General features: G+C 48.9%; 1 protein-coding gene across 1 annotated transcript in view; it reads right to left on the bottom strand.

Annotated features, from left to right (window-relative positions):
* Positions 1 to 27,364, bottom strand: part of LOC140390006 (serotransferrin-B-like) — a 139,461-nt gene that overhangs the window by 17,295 nt on the left and 94,802 nt on the right. Inside the window, exons 5-6 of the mRNA XM_072474772.1 lie at positions 3,336 to 3,494; positions 787 to 940 (exon numbers count right to left, since the gene is read on the bottom strand). Of these exons, the coding sequence (XP_072330873.1) occupies positions 787 to 940; positions 3,336 to 3,494 (313 nt within the window). The remainder of the gene's footprint in view (positions 1 to 786; positions 941 to 3,335; positions 3,495 to 27,364) is intronic.

The following is a 27,364-nucleotide window of genomic DNA, read 5'->3' as shown; positions in this document are numbered from 1 at the left end:
TCACATCATGAGATAGCCCTTATTCACAGGAAGCTACCCCCTGGTTGCAGGGAAGTACAAAGACTGCATATGCAGCAGACTGCCTCAGAATGTATGCAACGTGGCCGTTGACAGGATAGTGGGACATTCACATGCTGTACTAAACATAGTCAGGCATCAATTGCAGGTTAAGTGTACGATAATCGTTGCAGTTATTGGATCTCTCCCCATTGACATAGATGGGCCCTAGACCCATATGCCCGCTGCCATTGGTGCTGCACCATTGGAAATTCTGCTATTACAATGTCATATGCCTCCCCATCCTGCTTACCCCTGTTGTGGGAGAAAATGGTGTTTTCACTGCTCCTGCTATAGTTGCCCTCCGTCTCTTCCTGGAAATGGTAATGAATGGTGTACAGGTGGATGTTGGACATGTTGCACCCGCCTGCTTGGAAAGCGCAGAAGTTCAATGTGACTGTGACTTTTACAACACCTGGTAGTGCCATCCTCACCCTGGTGCAAGACTCCAGGTGGTGTTGAAGAAGTTGGCACAGCTGACAGAAGACAAAAGCACCTCACGTTCAAGTTGGCTGCCCAAACTGAATGTCTAAGTTTCTGAACATCAGTGTGACTCGGTCTTGGCTTTGAGAGAGATTGGAAATAGGCCGCCAGTGAATTGACAGGCTGTTTCACAGCTCTCCCAATTTGAGACGTCCAAATGGAAATATAAATTGGTACAAATGAAAGACGATTTGCTACCACCTATTTTATGCCATTGCACAATCAATTCAGAAACAAGTTGTCTACCTGAAGGCACCATTGTAGCCACCATAAATTTCATTGTCACTGAAGGCACATTTGTCATTTCCGGGTGGGGTTGAATTCTCATCACCGGCACAGAGAGAGCAAAGTTTGGATGCAGGATCGGCCCCTGCGGCACAGCTTTCACTGAAAAATGTTGCTTTATTGCAAAGGAAAATATAATTTGCTTTTAGTTTCGGCAGCAGCAAAGAAATTCAGCACAATAGTTAATCATGGCAAAATCAGGAACAGTAGTGTATACCCAATGTGATATGATCAAGTGTGTGTACTGATTGGAAAAGGAACAGGTGTGTGTACTGATTGGAATAGGAACAGGTGTGTGTATTGATTGGAATAGGGACAGGTGTGTACACTGACTGGAATAGGAACAGGTGTGTGGATTGATTGGAATAGGAACAGGTGTGTGCACTGACTGGAATAGGAACAGGTGTTTCTATTGATTGAAATAGGAACAGGTGTGTGTACTGATTGGAACAGGAACAGGTGTGTGTACTGGGCAACATGGTAGCACAGTGGTTAGCACTGTTGCTTCACAGCACCAGGGTCCCGGGTTTGATTCCCGGGTTGGGTCACTGTCTGTGAGGAGTCTGCACGTTCTCCCCATGTCTGTATGGGTTTCCTCCGGGCACTCTGGTTTCCTCCCACAAAGTCCCAAAAGACGTGCTGTTAGGTAATTTGGACATTCTGAATTCTCCCTCAGTGTACCTAAACAGCCGCCAGAGTGTGGCGACTAGATAATTTTCACAGTAACTTAATTGCAGTGTTAATGTAAGCCTACTTGTGACATAATAAAGATTATTATTATTCCTGAATGAAATACAGTAAGGGGCTGGTTTAACTCACTGGGCTAAATCGCTGGCTTTTAACGCAGACCAAGGCAGGCCAGCAGCACGGTTCAATTCCCGTACCAGCCTCCCCGAACAGGCGCCGGAATGTGGCGACTAGGGGCTTTTCACAGTAACTTCATTGAAGCCTACTTGTGACAATAAGCGATTTTCATTTCATTTCATTTCAAATAGGAACAGGTTTGTGTACTGGATTTAATAGGAACAGGTCTGTGTACTGGTTGTAATAGGAACAGGTGTGTACTGATTGGAATAGGAACAGGTCTGTGTACTGGTTGTAATAGGAACAGGTGTGTGTACTCGTAATAGGAACAGGTGTGTACTGATTGGAATAGGAACAGGTGTGTTTACTGGTTGTAAATAGGAACAGGTATGTACTGATTGGAGTAGGAACAGGTGTGTGTACTGGTTGTAATAGGAACAGTGTGTGTACTGGTTGTGATGGGAACAGGTGTGTATACTGGTTATAATAGGAACAGATGTGTACTGATTAGAATAGGAACAGGTGTGTGTACTTGTTGTAATAGGAACAGCTGTGTGTACTGGTTGTAATAGGAACAGGTGTGTGTACTGATTGGAATAGGAACAGGTGTGTGCTGGTTGTAATAGGAACAGGTGTATATGCTGATTGTAATAGGAACAGGTGTGTGTACTGGTTTTAATAGGAACAGGTGTGTACTGTTTGTGATAGGAACAGGTGTGTACTGATTGGAATAGGAACAGGTGTGTGTACTGGTTGTAATGGGAACAGGTGTGTAATATTTTGGTTTATTAACAATTCGAGGAACAGGTGTGTATACTGGTTGTAATAGGAACAGGTGTGTACTGATTAGAATAGGAACAGGTGTGTGTACTTGTTGTAATAGGAACAGCTGTGTGTACTGGTTGCAATAGGAACAGGTGTGTGCACTGATTGGAATAGGAACAGGTGTGTGCTGGTTGTAATAGGAACAGGTGTATGTGCTGATTGTAATAGGAACAGGTGTGTGTACTGGTTTTAATAGGAACAGGTGTGTGCACTGATTGTAATAGGAACAGGTGTGTACTGTTTGTGATAGGAACAGGTGTGTACTGATTGGAATAGGAACAGGTGTGTGTACTGGTTGTAATGGGAACAGGTGTGTAATATTTTGGTTTATTAACAATTCGAGGAACAGGTGTGTATACTGGTTGTATTAGGAACAGGTGTGTACTGATTGGAGTAGGAACAGGTGTGTGTACTGGTTGTAATACAAACAGCTGTGTGTACTGGTAGTAATAGGAACAGGTGTGTGTATTGGTTGTAATGGGAACAGGTGTGTATACTGGTTGTAATAGGAGCAGGTGTGTACTGATTGGAGTAGGAACAGTTGTGTGTACTGGTTGTAATAGGAACAGCTGTGTGTACTGGTTGTAATAGGAAAAGGTGTGTGTACTGTTTGGAATAGGAACAGGTGTGTGTACTGGTTGTAATAAGAACAGGTGTGCACTGATTGGAATAGGAACAGGTGTGTGTACTGATTGGAATAGGAACAGATGTGTGTACTGGTTGTAATAGGAACAGGTCTGTGTACTGGTTATAATAGGAACAGGTGTGTGTAATGATTTGAAGTTCTGATGACCACTGGTTTGACTGTCCAAAGGGGTTTGAACCGCAAACAGTGTAATTGTCAGTTACTTAGACCTCCAGTCAGAGTGACATCCACTTACAATTATACAGGCTGCAATTTGTGATTTTCCCCTGTGCAATTAGCAGGCCCATTGGAATATTCCAGCCTGTCCGTTTCAGCGCTGTGTAGCATGCCTTCTTGCCTTTCAGGGTGCTGCAGGTCAAAGTCGGATCCTTCACCACGGCCACTATATATGGAACTGGAAAAAAACACAACAGCAGTAAGAAATGTTTGTGTGCTGTTCTAGGTAAGGTGTTGAATAGGACACCGAAAGGTTTAAATTATGGACAGCTTCTACAGATAAGGGTCATCGTTCCTATATGATTGAAGATTGGGGGATAATCTCATTCAGATGTTTAAGATGATTAAGCTGATTTAATCGGTGTGGTATTATAGGTATTACGGTACCTGATAGGCTAAAGCACCATTGGTGGAAACTGTATGCTTTCTATTGGTTAGAATGTATGATAGCTCCGCCTTGATAGGCGGGGTATAAGAACCCGAGCCGCCCCAGCAGCCTTCATTCTGTACCTGAGCTGCTGGGGGAAACATCTAGCTTATTAAAGCCTTCAGTTGGACTACAACCTCGCTTTAGTGGTCATTGATCGTGCATCAATTTAATAAGCTAGTTTTTTTAAGAAGAAAGGATGGAGCTCCGAATCAAGGCGGAGTGTCTGCAACTTAGCCCCCACGCGGCGAACTCAGTGGCAATCTTTAAGCACTGTCTGGCGTGCTTCAAAGGGTATCTCAAAATGGCCGAAAACGCACCCACGGGAGAGCAGAAACTGCACGTCCTGCACTCAAGGGTGAGCCCGGAGATTTACACCCTCATCGAGGAAGCGGAAGACTTCGATGCAGCAATAGAGCTGCTAGAAGGACACTATATTCGCCCGGTAAACCAGGTTTACGCCCGGCACCTGCTTGCAACAAGGCGACAAACCCCTGGGTAATCGCTGGAGGAATTCTACCGTGCACTCCTGGTGTTGGGCAGAAGCTGCGGCTGCCTGCAAGTTTTGGCGAGCGAACACACGGAACTCTTAGTCCGGGACGCTTTCGTGGAAGGTATGCTATCATCACAAATCCGCCAGCGCCTGTTAGAAAAGGACACCCTCCAGGGTGGCCTCCAGGAACGCCCGCGCTTAAGTTCCCGACTGCCGACCCCGAGACTTCCCCCATTCCCCACAGGCCTGCGTTGCAAGATGTCCTGGCAACCCCGAGGGGCCCCGCTGCTACTTTTGCGGGCAGGCCAAGAACCCCTGCCAGCGCTGCCCTGCCCACGCATCCACCTGGAAGGGATGCGGCAAAAAGGGCCATTTCATGGGGGTATGCCAGGCCCGGGTGGTTGCCGCGGTCTCCGGCGGCGAATGCGGACCGCAACCACAAACGTCTCCACGGGCCCCGTGCGGCCAGCGGTCGCCGCCATCTTCATATTCCAGGGCTACGTGCGGACCCCGGGCGCCGCCATCTTGTTCCGTGGACGTCACGTTGGAGGGATGGGTGCCGCCATTTTGTGCACCCCCAGCAATGTGCGACCAATGGGAGACGCCAGCTTGGATGAACCCCCAGGACCCCAGCTCAGCTGACCACGCACTGCCCAAAGAGAACTCTCAACTGCTGCGATTAGTCTTGGTGACTCTGAATCAGTCTCGGCCTCGAACACTCTCAACCGCTACGACGACTGTATTCTTCAATGGGCGGTCCTATACCCCCCTGCCTGTAGCCTCGCGACCCTCAAAGTCGATCCGCCTTCCCTGTTTGCGAACCTCACCCCAGATTGCAAACCAGTCGCCACCAGGAGTAGACACTACACTGTCCAGGACCAGATCTTTATTAGGTCAGAGGTCTAAAGGCTACTGAGGGAAGGGGACATTGAAGCCAGTAACAGCCCCTGGAGAGCTCAAGTAGTGGTGGTAAAGACCGGGGCGAAGCATAGGATGGTCATCGAGTACAGTCAGATCATCAACAGGTTTACGCAGCTGGACGTATACCCTCTCCGCCGCATATCCGACCTGGTAAACAGGATCGCGCATTATAAGGTCTTCTCCACGGTGGATCTCAAGTCCGCCTACCACCAGCTCCCCATCCGTACTAGTGATCGCAAATACACTGCCTTCGAGGCAGATGGGCGGCTCTATCACTTCTTAAGGGTTCCCTTCGGTGTCACCAACGGGGTCTCGGTCTTCTAGCGCAAGATGGACCGAATGGTTGACCGGTACGGTTTACGAGTAACATTCCCGTATCTCGATAATGTCACCATCTGCGGCCATGACCAGCAGGACCACGACATCAACCTCCGAAAATTTCTCCAGACCACTAAAATCCTTAACCTTACATACAACAAGGATAAATGCGTGTTTAGCAACGACCGTCTAGCCATTCTCGGCTACGTAGTGCGAAATGGAGTTATAGACCCCGACCCTGAACGCATGCGCCCTCTTATCGAGTTCCCCTTCCCTCACTGCTCCAAGGCCCTGAAACGTTGCCTAGGGTTTTTTAGCTACTACGCCCAGTGGGTCCCCAACTACGCGGGCAAGGCTCGTCCCCTGATCCAATCCACAGTTTTTCCCCTGTCAATAGAGGCCCGCCAGGCCTTCAACCGCATCAAAGCAGACATTGCAAAGGCCACGATGCACGCCATCGATGAGTCCCTCCCCTTCCAAGTCGAGAGCGATGCGTCCGATGTAGCTCTGGCGGCCACCCTCAACCAAGCGGGCAGACCCATGGCCTTCTTCTCCCAGACCACCCATGCTTCCGAAATCCACCACTCCTCAGTCGAAAAGGTGGCCCAGGCCATAGGAGAAGCTGTGTGACATTGGAGGCATTACCTGGCCGGCAGGAGATTCACTCTCCTCACTGACCAACGGTCGATTGCTTTCATGTTTGATAATTCACAGCGGGGCAAGATAAAAAACGACAAGATCTTGCAGTGGTGGATCGAACTCTCCACCTACAACTACAAGATCTTGTATCGTCCCGGGAAGCTAAACGAGCCTCCTGATGCCCTGTCCCGCGGCACATGAGCCACCGCACAGGTGGACCGCCTCCGAGCCCTCCACTAGGACCTCTGCCACCCGAGGGTCACTCCATTTTTCCATTTTGTCAAGACCCGCAACCTGCCCTACTCCAACAAGGAGGTCAGGACAGCGACCAGGGACTGCCAAATCTGCGCGGAGTGCAAACCGCACTTCTACCGACCAGAGAAAGCGCACCTGATAAAGGCTTCCCGTCCCTTTGAACGCCTCAGCGTGGACTTCAAAGGCCCCCTCCCCTCCACCGACTGCAACACGTACTTCCTGAACATGATTGATGAGTACTCCCGGTTCCCATTCGCCATCCCCTCCCCCAACATGACCACAACCACCGTCATCAAGGCCCTCCATAGCATCTTTGCACTGTTCGGGTTCCCCGCTTACATACACAGTGATAGGGGGTCCTCCTTTATGAGCGATGTGCTGCGTCAATTCCTGCTCAGCAAGGGCATCACCTCGAGCAGGACGACCAGTTACAACCCCCAGGGTAGTGGACAGGTAGAGAGGGAGAACGGAACGGTCTGGAAGACTGTCCTATTGGCCCTATGGTCCAGGACCCTCCCAGTCTCCCGCTGGCAAGAAGTCCTCCTGGATGCCCTCCACTCCATCCGGTCACTGCTTTGTACGACCACCAATCAGGCACATCACGACCGTCTCCTTGCCTTCCCAGGAAGAGTCCTCCTCTGGGACCTCGCTCCCGACCTGGCTGGCAGCACCCGGACCCATCCATCTCCGAAAATACGTGCAGGCACACAAGTCGGACCTGTTGGTCGAGAGGGTCCATCTGCTCCATGCTAACCCCCAGTACACCTACGTGGGGTACCCCGACGGCCGACAAGATACGGTCTCCCTACGGGACCTGCCGCCCGCCGGAACCCCACTCGCATTCCAGCTGCCAGTCCCACCCTCCCCTCTACCGCAGCACCTTACAGGAGGATCGGTTCTTCCGCCGGCCCCGTCTAGATCCCCCCACCCACCAATGCCCCCCGCAGGCGCTCCCTTCCCAGGTCAACCGTTTTCCCCACCAGTGCCGTCTAGGGGTGCCGAAGCTGCCATGGAGATCGAAGCCACGCTCCCGGAGTCACAGACGCCCGAGCCTCCACCGGAGTCACCACCGAAGCTCCGACGATCACAGAGGACGACCAGGGCCCCCGATCAACTGATTGCTTCATTTTAATTGTAATCTGTAAATATAAACCATCAAATGTACATAGCTATCAGACTTGTAAATAGTTACTAAACACTGTACGGAGGTATTATGGTACCTCCATAACTAATTATACCATGTTGCCATGTTTTGTAGTTTCAGGCCACCACCCCCGCTGGACTCTTTTTTAATGGGGTGAATGTGGTATTATAGGTATTACGGTACCTGATAGGCTAAAGCACCATTGGTGGAAACTGAATGCTTTCTATTGGTTAGAATGTATGATAGCTCCGCCCTGATAGGCGGGGTATAAGAACCCGTGCCGCCCCAGCAGCCTTCATTCTGTACCTGAGCTGCTGGGGGAAACATCTAGCTTATTAAAGCCTTCAGTTGGACTACAACCTTGCTTTAGTGGTCATTGATCGTGCATCAATCGGGGAGAGAGAAACTATTGTCTATGGCGTGGGAGTCCAGAAAGGGAGGGGGGAGCATTTGTGATGTCAGGAGGCACCTTGTCACATAACGGATGCTGGATATCTGGAATCTCTCTCCCAGACAATTGAGTCTCGCGGTCTATTGAGAATTTCAAAATGAAACTGACAGAATGTTGTTGGGCAAAACGTCTTCAATGCTATAGAAGGGAATGGCCACGGTCCAACAACAATTTGTCTATTTTTGATACTCCCATGTCAGGTCCATTTTTGCTTTGAAGTTGTTTCTCAGTTACAGCGGAAAGTAAAGTATTTGTCCGTCCCGATAGTTCCGGGAAGGTGGGAGTGAGCTGCCTTTCCCGAGTGAGTAGCTTTAATGCTCAGCACTCGATCACATCAGAGGATGTGACTTAATGGCACTTTGTGAGGCCGAAACAACATATTGTAGTTTAATGTATGATACACGAGAGAAAAGAGCTTCACAATACAGAAGCCAGTATTAAGATCTTTTGTTTTATGATAATGTATTCTATGTGATAGAGGGAATATAGATTAGGTTGTTAATGTTGCTGTGGGAATTCTTAGTAAGCAGGAGGGGTGAACACAGTTTTAAATACTTGAGTGGCAGCATATAAGGCATAAAGATTACATGACAATGACCTCAAAATTGATACGTTGATACTAATTTATCTGATTGAGCATTAAAGAATGATAGAATTGGTACAGCACAGAAGGAGGCAATTTGGTTTGTTATATCTGTACTAGCTGTGTGCAAGAGACGATCACTTTGTTCCAGGATTACTCGTCCAGAGATACTACCACCACACCACCTTCTCCCTTCTCTTGATAATTGAAGGCCGCACATCAATCTCCTTCCACCATACACTCAGGCAATGCTTCGCAGATCCTAACCCCTCGCTGTGTGAAAACATTTGTCCATTGCTGCCTGGTTCTTTGGTCATTGTCTTAAGTCTTAAATCAGTGTCCAATGTCTCGATCTTCACCCTTGCACCATTGGGAACAAGTTTTCCACAGCTATTCATTGTTCATCCTCATGTATAAAGTGGCTTCGTTTTTGGAGTTGTTTTGTATATTGCTGAGAATTTACCTTGGTTGATGAGTATCCGTCATAACCCTGATGGACATCCTACTTGCACGTATACCTTGCTGCTATTTCACGTGGGAAATAATTAACCAAAATGTTGATTTATCACCGCCGTCAGAACCTATAATTTGTGTTGACATGTAGATCAGTCAATCTAGTGGGGAGTGATTCTCTTCCCTCAAGAATATTAATTAAATAACTTGGGTTTTTACAAGCCTTTCATGGTAATTTATTTATCACGTCAATCCTCAAATTGAATATCATAAATTGGATTCGGAGAATGGGTGTTTTATAGGAATCCAATTTCTGGTCATTGTTTTTTTAAGCTTGAACTGGTCTGTCTTGCTATCTTTCGCTGCTAAGTCTGATGTAACTGTTCCAGTATTCATTATACCAATTGCAGGACCATCAGACTCTCCGCTTTGTTCTTCCAATTTAGGGGGATTTAAGCGTTCTCCTAAACGGCAATCATTTTTTAAAATCATGCATTCTGCGAATGGTCCTGGCAAGGAAAGCATTCATTACCCACTGCTAATGACAAGAATCGTTCATTTCATGGGCACAATTAATGGGAATAGCCTTTTATTCCAAATGTAATGAATTAACTGAATTTATTGCCATGATGAGATTTGAACTAGTGTCGCTGGATCATTATTACAGGGCTCTTGGATGACTAGTCCTATAACATAACCAGTGAGCCATACCATTTTCTGTGCGAACGAGGTTCCCTTTAACAGAAGCTGGGACCAAAATGAGTGTCCTTAACTCCTCTTCAGCAGAAGAATACCGAAGCATTGGCACTTTTGTAGCCGTTACATAGGATAGGGGGCAGTAAGCTCTGTGCTCTGTGACAATGAAACATTGCACAAATATTTAATAACGTCATTACCACAGATTATGATGTGAGATTATCCCTTTTGGCAGGAATAACAGCAAGAGGGATTATTATTTAAATGATAAAATACTAAAACATGCTGCTGTGCAGAGAGAACTGGGTGTGCTAGTGCATGAGTCGAAAAAGTTGGCTTACAGGTGCAACAGGTGATTAAAAAGGCAAATGGAATTTTGTCCTTCATTGCTAGAGGGATGGAGTTTAAGACTAGGGAGGTTATGTTGCAATTGTATAATGTGTTAGTGAGGCCACACCTGGAGTATTGTGTTCAGTTTTGGTCTCCTTACTTGAGAAAGGACGTACTGGCACTGGAGGGTGTGCAGAGGAGATTCACTAGGTTAATCCCAGAGCTGAAGGGGCTGGATTACGAGGAGAGGTTGAGTAGACTGGGACTGTACTCGTTGGAATTTAGAAGGATGAGGGGGGATTATAGAAACAGATAAGATTAGGAAGGGAATAGACAGGATAGATGCGGGCAGGTTGTTTCCACTGGCGGGTGAAAGCAGAATACCGTCCAGACACAGTGAGGAGATAGAGTCCAGACACAGTGAGGAGATAGAGTCCAGACACAGTGAGGAGATAGAGTCCAGACACAGTGAGGAGATAGAGTCCAGACACAGTGAGGAGATAGAGTCCAGACACAGTGAGGAGATAGAGTCCAGACACAGTGAGGAGATACAGTCCAGACACAGTGAGGAGATACGGTCCAGACACAGTGACGAGATACCGTCCAGACACAGTGAGGAGATACAGTCCAGACACAGTGAGGAGATACAGTCCAGACACAGTGAGGAGATAGGGTCCAGACACGGTGAGGAGATACAGTCCTGACACAGTGAGGAGAGAGAGTCCAGACACAGTGAGGAGATACAGTCCAGACACAGTGAGGAGATAGGGTCCAGACACGGTGAGGAGATACAGTCCTGACACAGTGAGGAGAGAGAGTCCAGACACAGTGAGGAGATAGAGTCCAGACACAGTCAGGAGATACAGTCCAGACACAGTGAGAAGATACAGTCCAGACACAGTGAGGAGATACAGTCCAGACACAGTGAGGAGATAGAGTCCAGACACAGTGAGGAGATAGAGTCCAGACACAGTGAGGAGATACAGTCCAGACACAGTGAGAAGATACAGTCCAGACACAGTGAGGAGATACAGTCCAGACACAGTGAGGAGATAGAGTCCAGACACAGTGAGGAGATAGAGTCCAGACACAGTGAGGAGATACAGTCCAGACACAGTGAGAAGATACAGTCCAGACACAGTGAGGAGATACAGTCCAGACACAGTGAGGAGATAGAGTCCAGACACAGTGAGGAGATAGAGTCCAGACACAGTGAGGAGATACAGTCCAGACACAGTGAGAAGATACAGTCCAGACACAGTGAGGAGATACAGTCCAGACACAGTGAGGAGATAGAGTCCAGACACAGTGAGGAGATAGAGTCCAGACACAGTGAGGAGATAGAGTCCAGACACAGTGAGGAGATACAGTCCAGACACAGTGAGGAGATCTGGTCCAGACACAGTGAGGAGATACAGTCCAGACACAGTGAGGAGATAGAGTCCAGACACAGTGAGGAGATAGAGTCCAGACACAGTGAGGAGATACAGTCCAGACACAGTGAGGAGATACAATCCAGACACAGTGAGGAGATAGGGTCCAGACACAGTGAGGAGATACAGTCCAGACACAGTGAGGAGATAGAGTCCAGACACAGTGAGGAGATACAGTCCAGACACAGTGAGAAGAGAGAGTCCAGACACAGTGAGGAGATACGGTCCAGACACAGTGAGGAGATACATTCCAGACACAGTGAGGAGATAGGGTCCAGACACAGTAAGGAGATAGAGTCCAGACACAGTGAGGAGATACAGTCCAGACACAGTGAGGAGATAGGGTCCAGACACAGTGAGGAGATACAGTCCAGACACAGTGAGGAGATAGGGTCCAGACACAGTGAGGAGATACGGTCCAGACACAGTGAGGAGATACAGTCCAGACACAGTGAGGAGATACAGTCCAGACACAATGAGGAGATACAGTCCAGAGACAGTGAGGAGATAGAGTCCAGACACAGTGAGGAGAGAAAGACCAGACACAGTGAGGAGATAGAGTCCAGGCACAGTGAGGAGATACAGTCCAGGCACAGTCAGGAGATAGAGTCCAGACACAGTGAGTAGATACAGTCCAGACACAGTCAGGAGATAGAGTCCAGACACAGTGAGGAGATAGAGTCCAGACACAGTGAGGAGATAGAGTCCAGACACAGTGAACAAAGAACAAAGAACAAAGAAATGTACAGCACAGGAACAGGCCCTTCGGCCCTCCAAGCCCGTGCCGACCATACTGCCCGACTAAACTACAATCTTCTACACTTCCTGGGTCCGTATCCTTCTATTCCCATCCTATTCATATATTTGTCAAGATGCCCCTTAAATGTCCCTATCGTCCCTGCTTCCACTACCTCCTCCGGTAGCGAGTTCCAGGTACCCACTACCCTCTGCGTAAAAAACTTGCCTCGTACATCTACTCTAAACCTTGTCCCTCTCACCTTAAAGTTATGCCCCCTAGTAATTGACCCCTCTACCCTGGGGAAAAGCCTCTGACTATCCACTCTGTCTATGCCCCTCATAATTTTGTATACCTCTATCAGGTCGCCCCTCAACCTCCTTCGTTCCAGTGAGAACAAACCGAGTTTATTCAACCGCTCCTCATAGCTTATGCCCTCCATACCAGGCAACATTCTGGTAAATCACTTCTGCACCCTCTCTAAAGCCTCCACATCCTTCTGGTAGTGTGGCGACCAGAATTGAACACTATACTCCAAGTGTGGCCTAACTAAGGTTCTATACAGCTGCAACATGACTTGCCAATTCTTATACTCAATGCCCCGGCCAATGAAGGCCAGCATGCCGTATGCCTTCTTGACTACCTTCTCCACCTGTGTTGCCCCTTTCAATGACCTGTGGACCTGTACTCCTAGATCTCTTTGACTTTCAATACTCTTGAGGGTTCTACCATTCACTGTATATTCCCTACCTGCATTAGACCTTCCAAAATGCATTACCTCACATTTGTCCGGATTAAACTCCATCTGCCATCTCTCCGCCCAAGTCTCCAGACAATCTAAATCCTGCTGTATCCTCAGACAGTCCTCATCGCTATCCGCAATTCCACCAACCTTTGTGTCGTCTGCAAACTTACTAATCAGACCAGTTACATTTTCCTCCAAATCATTTATATATACTACAAAGAGCAAAGGTCCCAGCACTGATCCCTGTGGAACACCACTGGTCACAGCCCTCCAATTAGAAAAGCATCCCTCCATTGTTACCCTCTGCCTTCTATGGCCTAGCTAGTTCTGTATCCACCTTGCCAGTTCACCCCTGATCCCGTGTGACTTCACCTTTTGTACTAGTCTACCATGAGGGACCTTGTCAAAGGCCTTACTGAAGTCCATATAGACAACATCTACTGCCCTACCTGCATCAATCATCTTAGTGACCTCCTCGAAAAACTCTATCAAGTTAGTGAGACACGACCTTCCCTTCACAAAACCGTGCTGCCTCTCACTAATACGTCCATTTGCTTCCAAATGCGAGTAGATCCTGTCTCTAAGAATTCTCTCCAGTAATTTCCCTACCACTGACGTAAGGCTCACCGGCCTGTAGTTCCCGGGATTATCCTTGCTACCCTTCTTAAACAGAGGAACAACATTGGCTATTCTCCAGTCCTCCGGGACATCCCCTGAAGACAGCGAGGATCCAAAGATTTCTGTCAAGGCCTCAGCAATTCCCTCTCCAGCCTCCTTCAGTATTCTGGGGTAGATCCCAACAGGCCCTGGGGACTTATCTACCTTAATATTTTTTAAGACACCCAACACCTCGTCTTTTTGGATCACAATGTGACCCAGGCTATCTACACCCCCTTCTCCAGACTCAACATCTACCAATTCCTTCTCTTTGGTGAATACTGATGCAAAGTATTCATTTAGTACCTCGCCCATTTCCTCTGGCTCCACACATAGATTCCCTTGCCTATCCTTCAGTGGGCCAACCCTTTCCCTGGCTACCCTCTTGCTTTTTATGTACGTGTAAAAAGCCTTGGGATTTTCCTTAACCCTATTTGCTAATGACTTTTCGTGACCCCTTCTAGCCCTCCTGACTCCTTGCTTAAGTTCCTTCCTACTTTCCTTATATGCCACACAGGCTTCGTCTGTTCCCAGCCTTTTAGCCCTGACAAATGCCTCCTTTTTCTTTTTGACGAGGCCTACAATATCACTCGTCATCCAAGGTTCCCGAAAATTGCCGTATTTATCTTTCTTCCTCACAGGAACATGCCGGTCCTGTATTCCTTTCAACTGACACTTGAAAGCCTCCCACATGTCAGATGTCGATTTGCCCTCAAACATCCGCCCCCAATCTATGTTCTTCAGTTCCCGCCTAATATTGTTATAATTAACCTTCCCCCAATTTAGCACATTCATCCTCGGACCACTCTTATCCTTGTCCACCAGTACTTTAAAACTTACTGAATTGTGGTCACTGTTACCGAAATGCTCCCCTACTGAAACATCTACCACCTGGCCGGGCTCATTCCCCAATACCAGGTCCAGTACCGCCCCTTCCCTAGTTGGACTGTTTACATATTGTTTTAAGAAGCCCTCCTGGATGCTCCTTACAAACTCCGCCCCGTCTAAGCCCCTGGCACTAAGTGAGTCCCAGTCAATATTGGGGAAGTTGAAGTCTCCCATCACCACAACCCTGTTGTTTTTACTATTTTCCAAAATCTGTCTACCTATCTGCTCCTCTATCTCCCGCTGGCTGTTGGGAGGCCTGTAGTATACCCCCAACATTGTGACTGCACCCTTCTTATTCCTGATCTCTACCCATATAGCCTCACTGCCCTCTGAGGTGTCCTCTCGCAGTATAGCTGTGATATTCTCCCGAACAAGTAGCGCAACTCCACCTCCCCTTTTACATCCCCCTCTATCCCGCCTGAAACATCTAAATCCTGGAACGTTTAGCTGCCAATCCTGCCCTTCCCTCAACCAGGCCTCTGTAATGGCAACAACATCATAATTCCAAGTAGTAATCCAAGCTCTAAGTTAATCTGCCTTACCCGTAATGCTCCTTGCATTAAAACATATGCACTTCAGGCCACCAGACCCGCTGTGTTCAGCAACTTCTCCCCGTATGCTCTGCCTCAGAGCCACACTGTCCCTATTCCCTAGTTCTCCCTCAATGCTCTCACCTTCTGACCTATTGCTCCCGTACCCACCCCCCTGCCATACTAGTTTAAACCCTCCCGTGTGACACTAGCAAACCTCGCGGCCAGGATATGTATGCCTCTCCGGTTTAGATGCAACCCGTCCTTCTTATACAGGTCACACCTGCCCCGGAAGAGCTCCCAGTGGTCCAGATAATGGAAACCCTCCCTCCTACACCAGCTGTTTAGCCACGTGTTTATCTGCTCTATCTTCCTATTTCTAGCCTCACTGGCACGTGTCACAGGGAGTAATCCCGAGATTACAACCCTCGAGGTCCTGTCTTTTAACTTTCTGCCTAGCTCCCTGAACTCCTGCTGCAGGACCTCATGCCCCTTCCTGCCTATGTCGTTAGTACCAATATGTACAACGACCTCTGCCTGTTTGCCCTCCCCCTTGAGGATTCCCTCTACCCGTTCGGAGACATCCTGGACCCTGGCACCAGGGAGGCAACATACCATCCTGGAGTCTCTTTCACGTCCACAGAAGCGCCTATCTGTGCCCCTGACTATAGAGTCCCCTATTACTATTACTCTTCTGCGCTTTGACCCTCCCTTCTGAACATCAGAGCCAGCCGTGGTGCCACTGCTCTGGCTGCTGCTGTTTTCCAGTGAGGAGATAGAGTCCAGACACAGTGAGGAGATAGAGTCCAGACACAGTGAGGAGATACAGTCCAGACACAGTGAGGAGATAGAGTCCAGACACAGTGAGTAGATACAGTCCAGACACAGTGAGGAGATAGAGTCCAGACACAGTGAGGAGATAGAGTCCAGACACAGTGAGGAGATTGAGTCCAGACATAGTGAGGAGATAGAGTCCAGACACAGTGAGGAGATAGAGTCCAGACACAGTGAGTAGATACAGTCCAGACACAGTGAGGAGATACAGTCCAGACACAGTGAGGAGATACAGTCCAGACACAGTGAGGAGATACAGTCCAGACACAGTGAGTAGGTAGAGTCCAGACACAGTGAGGAGATAGAGTCCAGACACAGTGAGGAGATATAGTCCAGACACAGTGAGGAGATAGAGTCCAGACACAGTGAGGAGGTACAGTCCAGACACAGTGAGGAGATACAGTCCAGACACAGTGAGGAGATAGAGTCCAGACACAGTGAGGAGATAGAGTCCAGACACAGTGAGGAGATAGAGTCCAGACACAGTGAGGAGATACAGTCCAGACACAGTGAGGAGATAGAGTCCAGACACAGTGAGGTGATAGAGTCCAGTCACAGTGAGGAGATACAGTCCAGACACAGTGAGGTGATAGAGTCCAGACACAGTGAGGAGATAGAGTCCAGACACAGTGAGGAGATAGAGTCCAGACACAGTGAGGAGATAGAGTCCAGACACAGTGAGGAGATAGAGTCCAGACACAGTGAGGAGATACAGTCCAGACACAGTGAGGAGATACAGTCCAGACACAGTGAGGAGATACAGTCCAGACACAGTGAGGAGATAGATTCCAGACACAGTGAGGAGATAGAGTCCAGACACAGTGAGGAGATACAGTCCAGACACAGTGAGGAGATAGAGTCCAGACACAGTGAGTAGATACAGTCCAGACACAGTGAGGGGATAGAGTCCAGACACAGTGAGGAGATAGATTCCAGACACAGTGAGGAGATAGAGTCCAGACACAGTGAGGAGACAGAGTCCAGACACAGTGAGGAGATAGAGTCCAGACACAGTGAGGAGATAGAGTCCAGACACAGTGAGGAGAGAAAGACCAGACACAGTGAGGAGATAGAGTCCAGACACAGTGAAGAGATACAGTCCAGACACAGTGAGGAGATACAGTCCAGACACAGTGAGGAGATACAGTCCAGACACAGTGAGGAGATACAGTCCAGACACAGTGAGGAGATAGGGTCCAGACCACAGTGAGGAGATACAGTCCAGATACAGTGAGGAGATAGAGTCAAGACACAGTGAAGAGATACGGTCCAGACACAGTGAGGAGATACGGTCCAGACAGAGTGAGGAGATACAGTCCAGACACAGTGAGGAGATAGAGTCCAGACACAGTGAGGAGATAGAGTCCAGACACAGTGAGGAGAGAAAGACCAGACACAGTGAGGAGATAGAGTCCAGACACAGTGAGGAGATAGATTCCAGACACAGTGAGGAGATACAGTCCAGACACAGTGAGGAGATAGATTCCAGACACAGTGAGGAGATACAGTCCAGACACAGTGAGGAGATACAGTCCAGACACAGTGAGGAGATACAGTCCAGACACAGTGAGGAGATAGAGTCCAGACACAGTGAGGAGATAGAGTCCAGACAAAGTGAGCAGATAGAGTCCAGACACAGTGAGGAGAGAAAGACCAGACACAGTGAGGAGATAGAGTCCAGACACAGTGAGGAGATAGAGTCCAGACACAGTGAGGAGAGAAAGACCAGACACAGTGAGGAGATAGAGTCCAGACACAGTGAGGAGATACAGTCCAGACACAGTGAGGAGATAGATTCCAGACACAGTGAGGAGATACGTTCCAGACACAGTGAGGAGATAGAGTCCAGACACAGTGAGGAGATACGTTCCAGACACAGTGAGGAGATACAGTCCAGACACAGTGAGGAGATACAGTCCAGACACAGTGAGGAGATAGAGTCCAGACACAGTGAGGAGATAGAGTCCAGACAAAGTGAGCAGATAGAGTCCAGACACAGTGAGGAGAGAAAGACCAGACACAGTGAGGAGATAGAGTCCAGACACAGTGAGGAGATAGAGTCCAGACACAGTGAGGAGAGAAAGACCAGACACAGTGAGGAGATAGAGTCCAGACACAGTGAGGAGATACAGTCCAGACACAGTGAGGAGATAGATTCCAGACACAGTGAGGAGATACGTTCCAGACACAGTGAGGAGATAGAGTCCAGACACAGTGAGGAGATACGTTCCAGACACAGTGAGGAGATAGAGTCCAGACACAGTGAGGAGATACAGTCCAGACACAGTTAGGAGATAGAGTCCAGACACAGTGAGGAGATAGAGTCCAGACACAGTGAGGAGATAGAGTCCAGACACAGTGAGGAGATACAGTCCAGACACAGTGAGGAGATAGAGTCCAGACACAGTGAGTAGATACAGTCCAGACACAGTGAGGAGATAGAGTCCAGACACAGTGAGGAGATAGAGTCCAGACACAGTGAGGAGATTGAGTCCAGACATAGTGAGGAGATAGAGTCCAGACACAGTGAGGAGATAGAGTCCAGACACAGTGAGTAGATACAGTCCAGACACAGTGAGGAGATACAGTCCAGACACAGTGAGGAGATACAGTCCAGACACAGTGAGGAGATACAGTCCAGACACAGTGAGTAGGTAGAGTCCAGACACAGTGAGGAGATAGAGTCCAGACACAGTGAGGAGATATAGTCCAGACACAGTGAGGAGATAGAGTCCAGACACAGTGAGGAGGTACAGTCCAGACACAGTGAGGAGATACAGTCCAGACACAGTGAGGAGATAGAGTCCAGACACAGTGAGGAGATAGAGTCCAGACACAGTGAGGAGATAGAGTCCAGACACAGTGAGGAGATACAGTCCAGACACAGTGAGGAGATAGAGTCCAGACACAGTGAGGTGATAGAGTCCAGTCACAGTGAGGAGATACAGTCCAGACACAGTGAGGTGATAGAGTCCAGACACAGTGAGGAGATAGAGTCCAGACACAGTGAGGAGATAGAGTCCAGACACAGTGAGGAGATAGAGTCCAGACACAGTGAGGAGATACAGTCCAGACACAGTGAGGAGATACAGTCCAGACACAGTGAGGAGATACAGTCCAGACACAGTGAGGAGATAGATTCCAGACACAGTGAGGAGATAGAGTCCAGACACAGTGAGGAGATACAGTCCAGACACAGTGAGGAGATAGAGTCCAGACACAGTGAGTAGATACAGTCCAGACACAGTGAGGGGATAGAGTCCAGACACAGTGAGGAGATAGATTCCAGACACAGTGAGGAGATAGAGTCCAGACACAGTGAGGAGACAGAGTCCAGACACAGTGAGGAGATAGAGTCCAGACACAGTGAGGAGATAGAGTCCAGACACAGTGAGGAGAGAAAGACCAGACACAGTGAGGAGATAGGGTCCAGACACAGTGAAGAGATACAGTCCAGACACAGTGAGGAGATACAGTCCAGACACAGTGAGGAGATACAGTCCAGACACAGTGAGGAGATACAGTCCAGACACAGTGAGGAGATAGGGTCCAGACCACAGTGAGGAGATACAGTCCAGATACAGTGAGGAGATAGAGTCAAGACACAGTGAAGAGATACGGTCCAGACACAGTGAGGAGATACGGTCCAGACAGAGTGAGGAGATACAGTCCAGACACAGTGAGGAGATAGAGTCCAGACACAGTGAGGAGATAGAGTCCAGACACAGTGAGGAGAGAAAGACCAGACACAGTGAGGAGATAGAGTCCAGACACAGTGAGGAGATAGATTCCAGACACAGTGAGGAGATACAGTCCAGACACAGTGAGGAGATAGATTCCAGACACAGTGAGGAGATACAGTCCAGACACAGTGAGGAGATACAGTCCAGACACAGTGAGGAGATACAGTCCAGACACAGTGAGGAGATAGAGTCCAGACACAGTGAGGAGATAGAGTCCAGACAAAGTGAGCAGATAGAGTCCAGACACAGTGAGGAGAGAAAGACCAGACACAGTGAGGAGATAGAGTCCAGACACAGTGAGGAGATAGAGTCCAGACACAGTGAGGAGAGAAAGACCAGACACAGTGAGGAGATAGAGTCCAGACACAGTGAGGAGATACAGTCCAGACACAGTGAGGAGATAGATTCCAGACACAGTGAGGAGATACGTTCCAGACACAGTGAGGAGATAGAGTCCAGACACAGTGAGGAGATACGTTCCAGACACAGTGAGGAGATAGAGTCCAGACACAGTGAGGAGATACAGTCCAGACACAGTTAGGAGATAGAGTCCAGACACAGTGAGGAGATAGAGTCCAGACACAGTGAGGAGATACGTTCCAGACACAGTGAGGAGATAGAGTCCAGACACAGTGAGGAGAGAAAGACCAGACACAGTGAGGAGATACAGTCCAGACACAGTGAGGAGATAGATTCCAGACACAGTGAGGAGATACGTTCCAGACACAGTGAGGAGATAGAGTCCAGACACAGTGAGGAGATACAGTCCAGACACAGTGAGGAGATACAGTCCAGACACAGTGAGGAGATACAGTCCAGACACAGTGAGGAGATACATTCCAGACACAGTGAGGAGATAGAGTCCAGACAAGTGAGGAGATACATTCCAGACACAGTGAGGAGATACAGTCCAGACACAGTGAGGAGATAGAGTCCAGACACAGTGAGGAGATAGAGTCCAGACACAGTGAGGAGATACAGTCCAGACACAGTGAGGAGATAGAGTCCAGACACAGTGAGGAGATAGGGTACAGGCACAGTGAGGAGATAGAGTCCAGACACAGTGAGGAGATAGAGTCCAGACACAGTGAGGAGATAGAGTCCAGACACAGTGAGGAGATACAGTCCAGACACAGTGAGGAGATAGGGTACAGACACAGTGAGGAGATAGAGTCCAGACACAGTGAGGAGATACAGTCCAGACACAGTGAGGAGATAGAGTCCAGACACAGTGAGGAGATAGAGTCCAGACACAGTGAGGAGATACAGTCCAGACACAGTGAGGAGATAGAGTCCAGACACAGTGAGGAGATAGAGTCCAGACACAGTGAGGAGATAGAGTCCAGACACAGTGAGGAGAGAAAGACCAGACACAGTGAGGAGATAGAGTCCAGACACAGTGAGGAGATACAGTCCAGACACAGTGAGGAGATACAGTCCAGACACAGTGAGGAGATAGATTCCAGACACAGTGAGGAGATACGTTCCAGACACAGTGAGGAGATAGAGTCCAGACACAGTGAGGAGATACAGTCCAGACACAGTGAGGAGATACAGTCCAGACACAGTGAGGAGATACAGTCCAGACACAGTGAGGAGATACGTTCCAGACACAGTAAGGAGATAGAGTCCAGACACAGTGAGGAGATACAGTCCAGACACAGTGAGGAGATACAGTCCAGACACAGTGAGGAGATACAGTCCAGACACAGTGAGGAGATAGAGTCCAGACACAGTGAGGAGATACAGTCCAGACACAGTGAGGAGATACAGTCCAGACACAGTGAGGAGATAGGGTCCAGACACAGTGAGGAGATACAGTCCAGACACAGTGAGGAGATACAGTCCAGACACAGTGAGGAGATACAGTCCAGACACAGTGAGGAGATAGGGTACAGACACAGTGAGGAGATAGAGTCCAGACACAGTGAGGAGATACAGTCCAGACACAGTGAGGAGATACAGTCCAGACACAGTGAGGAGATACAGTCCAGACACAGTGAGGAGAGAAAGACCAGACACAGTGAGGAGATAGAGTCCAGACACAGTGAGGAGATAGATTCCAGACACAGTGAGGAGATACAGTCCAGACACAGTGAGGAGATAGATTCCAGACACAGTGAGGAGATACAGTCCAGACACAGTGAGGAGATACAGTCCAGACACAGTGAGGAGATACAGTCCAGACACAGTGAGGAGATAGAGTCCAGACACAGTGAGGAGAGAAAGACCAGACACAGTGAGGAGATAGAGTCCAGACACAGTGAGGAGATACAGTCCAGACACAGTGAGGAGATAGATTCCAGACACAGTGAGGAGATACGTTCCAGACACAGTGAGGAGATAGAGTCCAGACACAGTGAGGAGATACGTTCCAGACACAGTGAGGAGATAGAGTCCAGACACAGTGAGGAGATACAGTCCAGACACAGTTAGGAGATAGAGTCCAGACACAGTGAGGAGATAGAGTCCAGACACAGTGAGGAGATACGTTCCAGACACAGTGAGGAGATAGAGTCCAGACACAGTGAGGAGAGAAAGACCAGACACAGTGAGGAGATACAGTCCAGACACAGTGAGGAGATAGATTCCAGACACAGTGAGGAGATACGTTCCAGACACAGTGAGGAGATAGAGTCCAGACACAGTGAGGAGATACAGTCCAGACACAGTGAGGAGATACAGTCCAGACACAGTGAGGAGATACAGTCCAGACACAGTGAGGAGATACATTCCAGACACAGTGAGGAGATAGAGTCCAGACAAGTGAGGAGATACATTCCAGACACAGTGAGGAGATACAGTCCAGACACAGTGAGGAGATAGAGTCCAGACACAGTGAGGAGATAGAGTCCAGACACAGTGAGGAGATACAGTCCAGACACAGTGAGGAGATAGAGTCCAGACACAGTGAGGAGATAGGGTACAGGCACAGTGAGGAGATAGAGTCCAGACACAGTGAGGAGATAGAGTCCAGACACAGTGAGGAGATAGAGTCCAGACACAGTGAGGAGATACAGTCCAGACACAGTGAGGAGATAGGGTACAGACACAGTGAGGAGATAGAGTCCAGACACAGTGAGGAGATACAGTCCAGACACAGTGAGGAGATAGAGTCCAGACACAGTGAGGAGATAGAGTCCAGACACAGTGAGGAGATACAGTCCAGACACAGTGAGGAGATAGAGTCCAGACACAGTGAGGAGATAGAGTCCAGACACAGTGAGGAGATAGAGTCCAGACACAGTGAGGAGAGAAAGACCAGACACAGTGAGGAGATAGAGTCCAGACACAGTGAGGAGATACAGTCCAGACACAGTGAGGAGATACAGTCCAGACACAGTGAGGAGATAGATTCCAGACACAGTGAGGAGATACGTTCCAGACACAGTGAGGAGATAGAGTCCAGACACAGTGAGGAGATACAGTCCAGACACAGTGAGGAGATACAGTCCAGACACAGTGAGGAGATACAGTCCAGACACAGTGAGGAGATACGTTCCAGACACAGTAAGGAGATAGAGTCCAGACACAGTGAGGAGATACAGTCCAGACACAGTGAGGAGATACAGTCCAGACACAGTGAGGAGATACAGTCCAGACACAGTGAGGAGATAGAGTCCAGACACAGTGAGGAGATACAGTCCAGACACAGTGAGGAGATACAGTCCAGACACAGTGAGGAGATAGGGTCCAGACACAGTGAGGAGATACAGTCCAGACACAGTGAGGAGATACAGTCCAGACACAGTGAGGAGATACAGTCCAGACACAGTGAGGAGATAGGGTACAGACACAGTGAGGAGATAGAGTCCAGACACAGTGAGGAGATACAGTCCAGACACAGTGAGGAGATACAGTCCAGACACAGTGAGGAGATACAGTCCAGACACAGTGAGGAGATACAGTCCAGACATAGTGAGGAGATACAGTCCAGACACAGTGAGGAGATACAGTCCAGACACAGTGAGGAGATAGGGTCCAGACACAGTGAGGAGATACAGTCCAGACACAGTGAGGAGATCGAGTCCAGACACAGTGAGGAGATACAGTCCAGACACAGTGAGGAGATAGGGTCCAGACACAGTGAGGAGATACAGTCCAGACACAGTGAGGAGATAGGGTCCAGACACAGTGAGGAGATAGAGTCCAGACACAGTGAGGAGATAGATTCGAGACACAGTGAGGAGATACAGTCCAGACACAGTGAGGAGATAGATTCCAGACACAGTGAGGAGATACAGTCCAGACACAGTGAGGAGATACAGTCCAGACACAGTGAGGAGATGCAGTCCAGACACAGTGAGGAGATAGAGTCCAGACACAGTGAGGAGATAGAGTCCAGAAAAAGTGAGGAGATAGAGTCCAGACACAGTGAGGAGAGAAAGACCAGACACAGTGAGGAGATATAGTCCAGATACAGTGAGGAGATACAGTCCAGACACAGTGAGGAGATAGAGTCCAGACACAGTGAGGAGATACGTTCCAGACACAGTGAGGAGATACAGTCCAGACACAGTGAGGAGATAGATTCCAGACACAGTGAGGAGATACGTTCCAGACACAGTGAGGAGATAGAGTCCAGACACAGTGAGGAGATACAGTCCAGACACAGTGAGGAGATAGAGTCCAGACACAGTGAGGAGATACGTTCCAGACACAGTGAGGAGATAGAGTCCAGATACAGTGAGGAGATACAGTCCAGACACAGTGAGGAGATAGAGTCCAGACACAGTGAGGAGATAGAGTCCAGACATAGTGAGGAGATAGAGTCCAGACACAGTGAGGAGATAGAGTCCAGACACAGTGAGGAGAGAAAGACCAGACACAGTGAGGAGATAGAGTCCAGACACAGTGAGGAGATACAGTCCAGACACAGTGAGGAGATAGATTCCAGACACAGTGAGGAGATACAGTCCAGACACAGTGAGGAGATACAGTCAAGACACAGCGAGGAGATACAGTCCAGACACAGTGAGGAGATAGAGTCCAGACACAGTGAGGAGATAGGGTCCAGACACAGTGAGGAGATACAGTCCAGACACAGTGAGGAGACAGAGTCCTGACACAGTGAGGAGATACAGTCCAGACACAGTGAGGAGATAGGGTCCAGACACAGTGAGGAGATACAGTCCAGACACAGTGAGGAGATAGAGTCCTGACACAGTGAGGAGATACAGTCCAGACACAGTGAGGAGATAGGGTCCAGACACAGTGAGGAGATACAGTCCAGACACAGTGAGGAGATAGGGTACAGGCACAGTGAGGAGATACAGTCCAGACACAGTGAGGAGATACGTTCCAGACACAGTGAGGAGATAGAGTCCAGACACAGTGAGGAGATAGAGTCCAGACACAGTGAGGAGATAGGGTCCAGACACAGTGAGGAGATACAGTCCAGACACAGTGAGGAGATAGGGTACAGACACAGTGAGGAGATACAGTCCAGACACAGTGAGGAGATACGTTCCAGACACAGTGAGGAGATACAGTCCAGACACAGTGAGGAGATACAGTCCAGACACAGTGAGGAGATACAGTCCAGACACAGTGAGGAGATAGTGTCCAGACACAGTGAGAAGATAGAGTCCAGACATAATGAGGAGATACAGTCCAGACACAGTGAGGAGATAGGGTCCAGACACAGTGAGGATATAGGGTACAGACACAGTGAGGAGATAGGGTCCAGACACAGTGAGGAGATACAGTCCAGACACAGTGAGGAGATAGGGTCCAGACACAGTGAGGAGATACAGTCCAGACACAGTGAGGAGATAGAGTCCAGAAACAGTGAGGAGATAGGGTCCAGTCACAGTGAGGAGATAGGGTCCAGACACAGTGAGGATATAGGGTCCAGACACAGTGAGGAGATACAGTCCAGACACAGTGAGGAGATACAGTCCAGACACAGTGAGGAGATACAGTCCAGACACAGTGAGGAGATAGGGTCCAGACACAGTGAGGAGATAGGGTCCAGACTATGTGAGGAGATACAGTTCAGACACAGCGAGGAGATACAGTCCAGACACAGTGAGGAGATACAGTCCAGACACAGTGAGGAAATACAGTCCAGACACAGTGAGGAGATACAGTCCAGACACAGTGAGGAGATACAGTCCAGACACAGTGAGGAGATACAGTCCAGACACAGTGAGGAGATACAGTCCAGACACAGCGAGGAGATACAGTCCAGACACAGTGAGAAGAGAAAGACCAGACACAGTGAGGAGATAGAGTCCAGACACAGTGAGGAGATACAGTCCAGACACAGTGAGGAGATACAGTCCAGACACAGTGAGGAGATAGAGTCCAGACACAGTGAGGAGATACAGTCCGGACACAGCGAGGAGATACAGTCCAGACACAGTGAGGAGATAGATTCCAGACACAGTGAGGAGATACAGTCCAGACACAGTGAGGAGATACAGTCCAGACACAGTGAGGCGATACAGTCCAGACACAGCGAGGAGATACAGTCCAGACACAGTGAGGAGATAGGGTCCAGACACAGTGAGTAGATACAGTCCAGACACAGTGAGGAGATAGAGTCCAGACACAGTGAGGAGATACAGTCCAGACACAGTGAGGAAATACAGTCCAGACACAGTGAGGAGATAGAGTCCAGACACAGTGAGGAGATAGGGTCCAGACACAGTGAGGAGATACAGTCCAGACACAGTGAGGAGATACAGTCCAGACACAGTGAGGAGATACAGTCCAGACACAGTGAGGAGATACAGTCCAGACACAGTGAGGAGATACAGTCCAGACACAGTGAGGAGATAGGGTCCAGACACAGTGAGGAGATACAGTCCAGACACAGTGAGGAGATAGAGTCCAGACACAGTGAGGAGATACAGTCCAGACACAGTGAGGAGATACAGTCCAGACACAGCGAGGAGATACAGTCCAGACACAGTGAGGAGATAGAGTCCAGACACAGTGAGGAGATAGGGTCCAGACACAGTGAGGAGATAGAGTCCAGACACAGTGAGGAGATACAGTCCAGACACAGTGAGGAGATAGGGTCCAGACACAGTGAGGAGATACAGTTCAGACTAAGTGAGGAGATACATTCCAGACACAGTGAGGAGATACAGTCCAGACACAGTGAGGAGATACAGTCCAGACACAGTGAGGAGATACAGTCCAGACACAGTGAGGAGATACAGTCCAGACACAGTGAGGAGATACAGTCCAGACACAGTGAGGAGATAGAGTCCAGACACAGTGAGGAGATACAGTCCAGACACAGTGAGGAGATAGAGTCCAGACACAGTGAGGAGATAGAGTCCAGACACAGTGAGGAGATAGAGTCCAGACACAGTGAGGAGAGAAAGACCAGACACAGTGAGGAGATAGAGTCCAGACACAGTGAGGAGATACAGTCCAGACACAGTGAGGAGATACAGTCCAGACACAGTGAGGAGATAGATTCCAGACACAGTGAGGAGATACGTTCCAGACACAGTGAGGAGATAGAGTCCAGACACAGTGAGGAGATACAGTCCAGACACAGTGAGGAGATACAGTCCAGACACAGTGAGGAGATACAGTCCAGACACAGTGAGGAGATACGTTCCAGACACAGTAAGGAGATAGAGTCCAGACACAGTGAGGAGATACAGTCCAGACACAGTGAGGAGATACAGTCCAGACACAGTGAGGAGATACAGTCCAGACACAGTGAGGAGATAGAGTCCAGACACAGTGAGGAGATACAGTCCAGACACAGTGAGGAGATACAGTCCAGACACAGTGAGGAGATAGGG

Source organism: Scyliorhinus torazame, chromosome 14, assembly GCF_047496885.1.
Source record: "Scyliorhinus torazame isolate Kashiwa2021f chromosome 14, sScyTor2.1, whole genome shotgun sequence".
NCBI classification, from domain to species: domain Eukaryota; kingdom Metazoa; phylum Chordata; class Chondrichthyes; order Carcharhiniformes; family Scyliorhinidae; genus Scyliorhinus; species Scyliorhinus torazame.
This window is presented reverse-complemented; position numbering and strand designations above follow the sequence as displayed.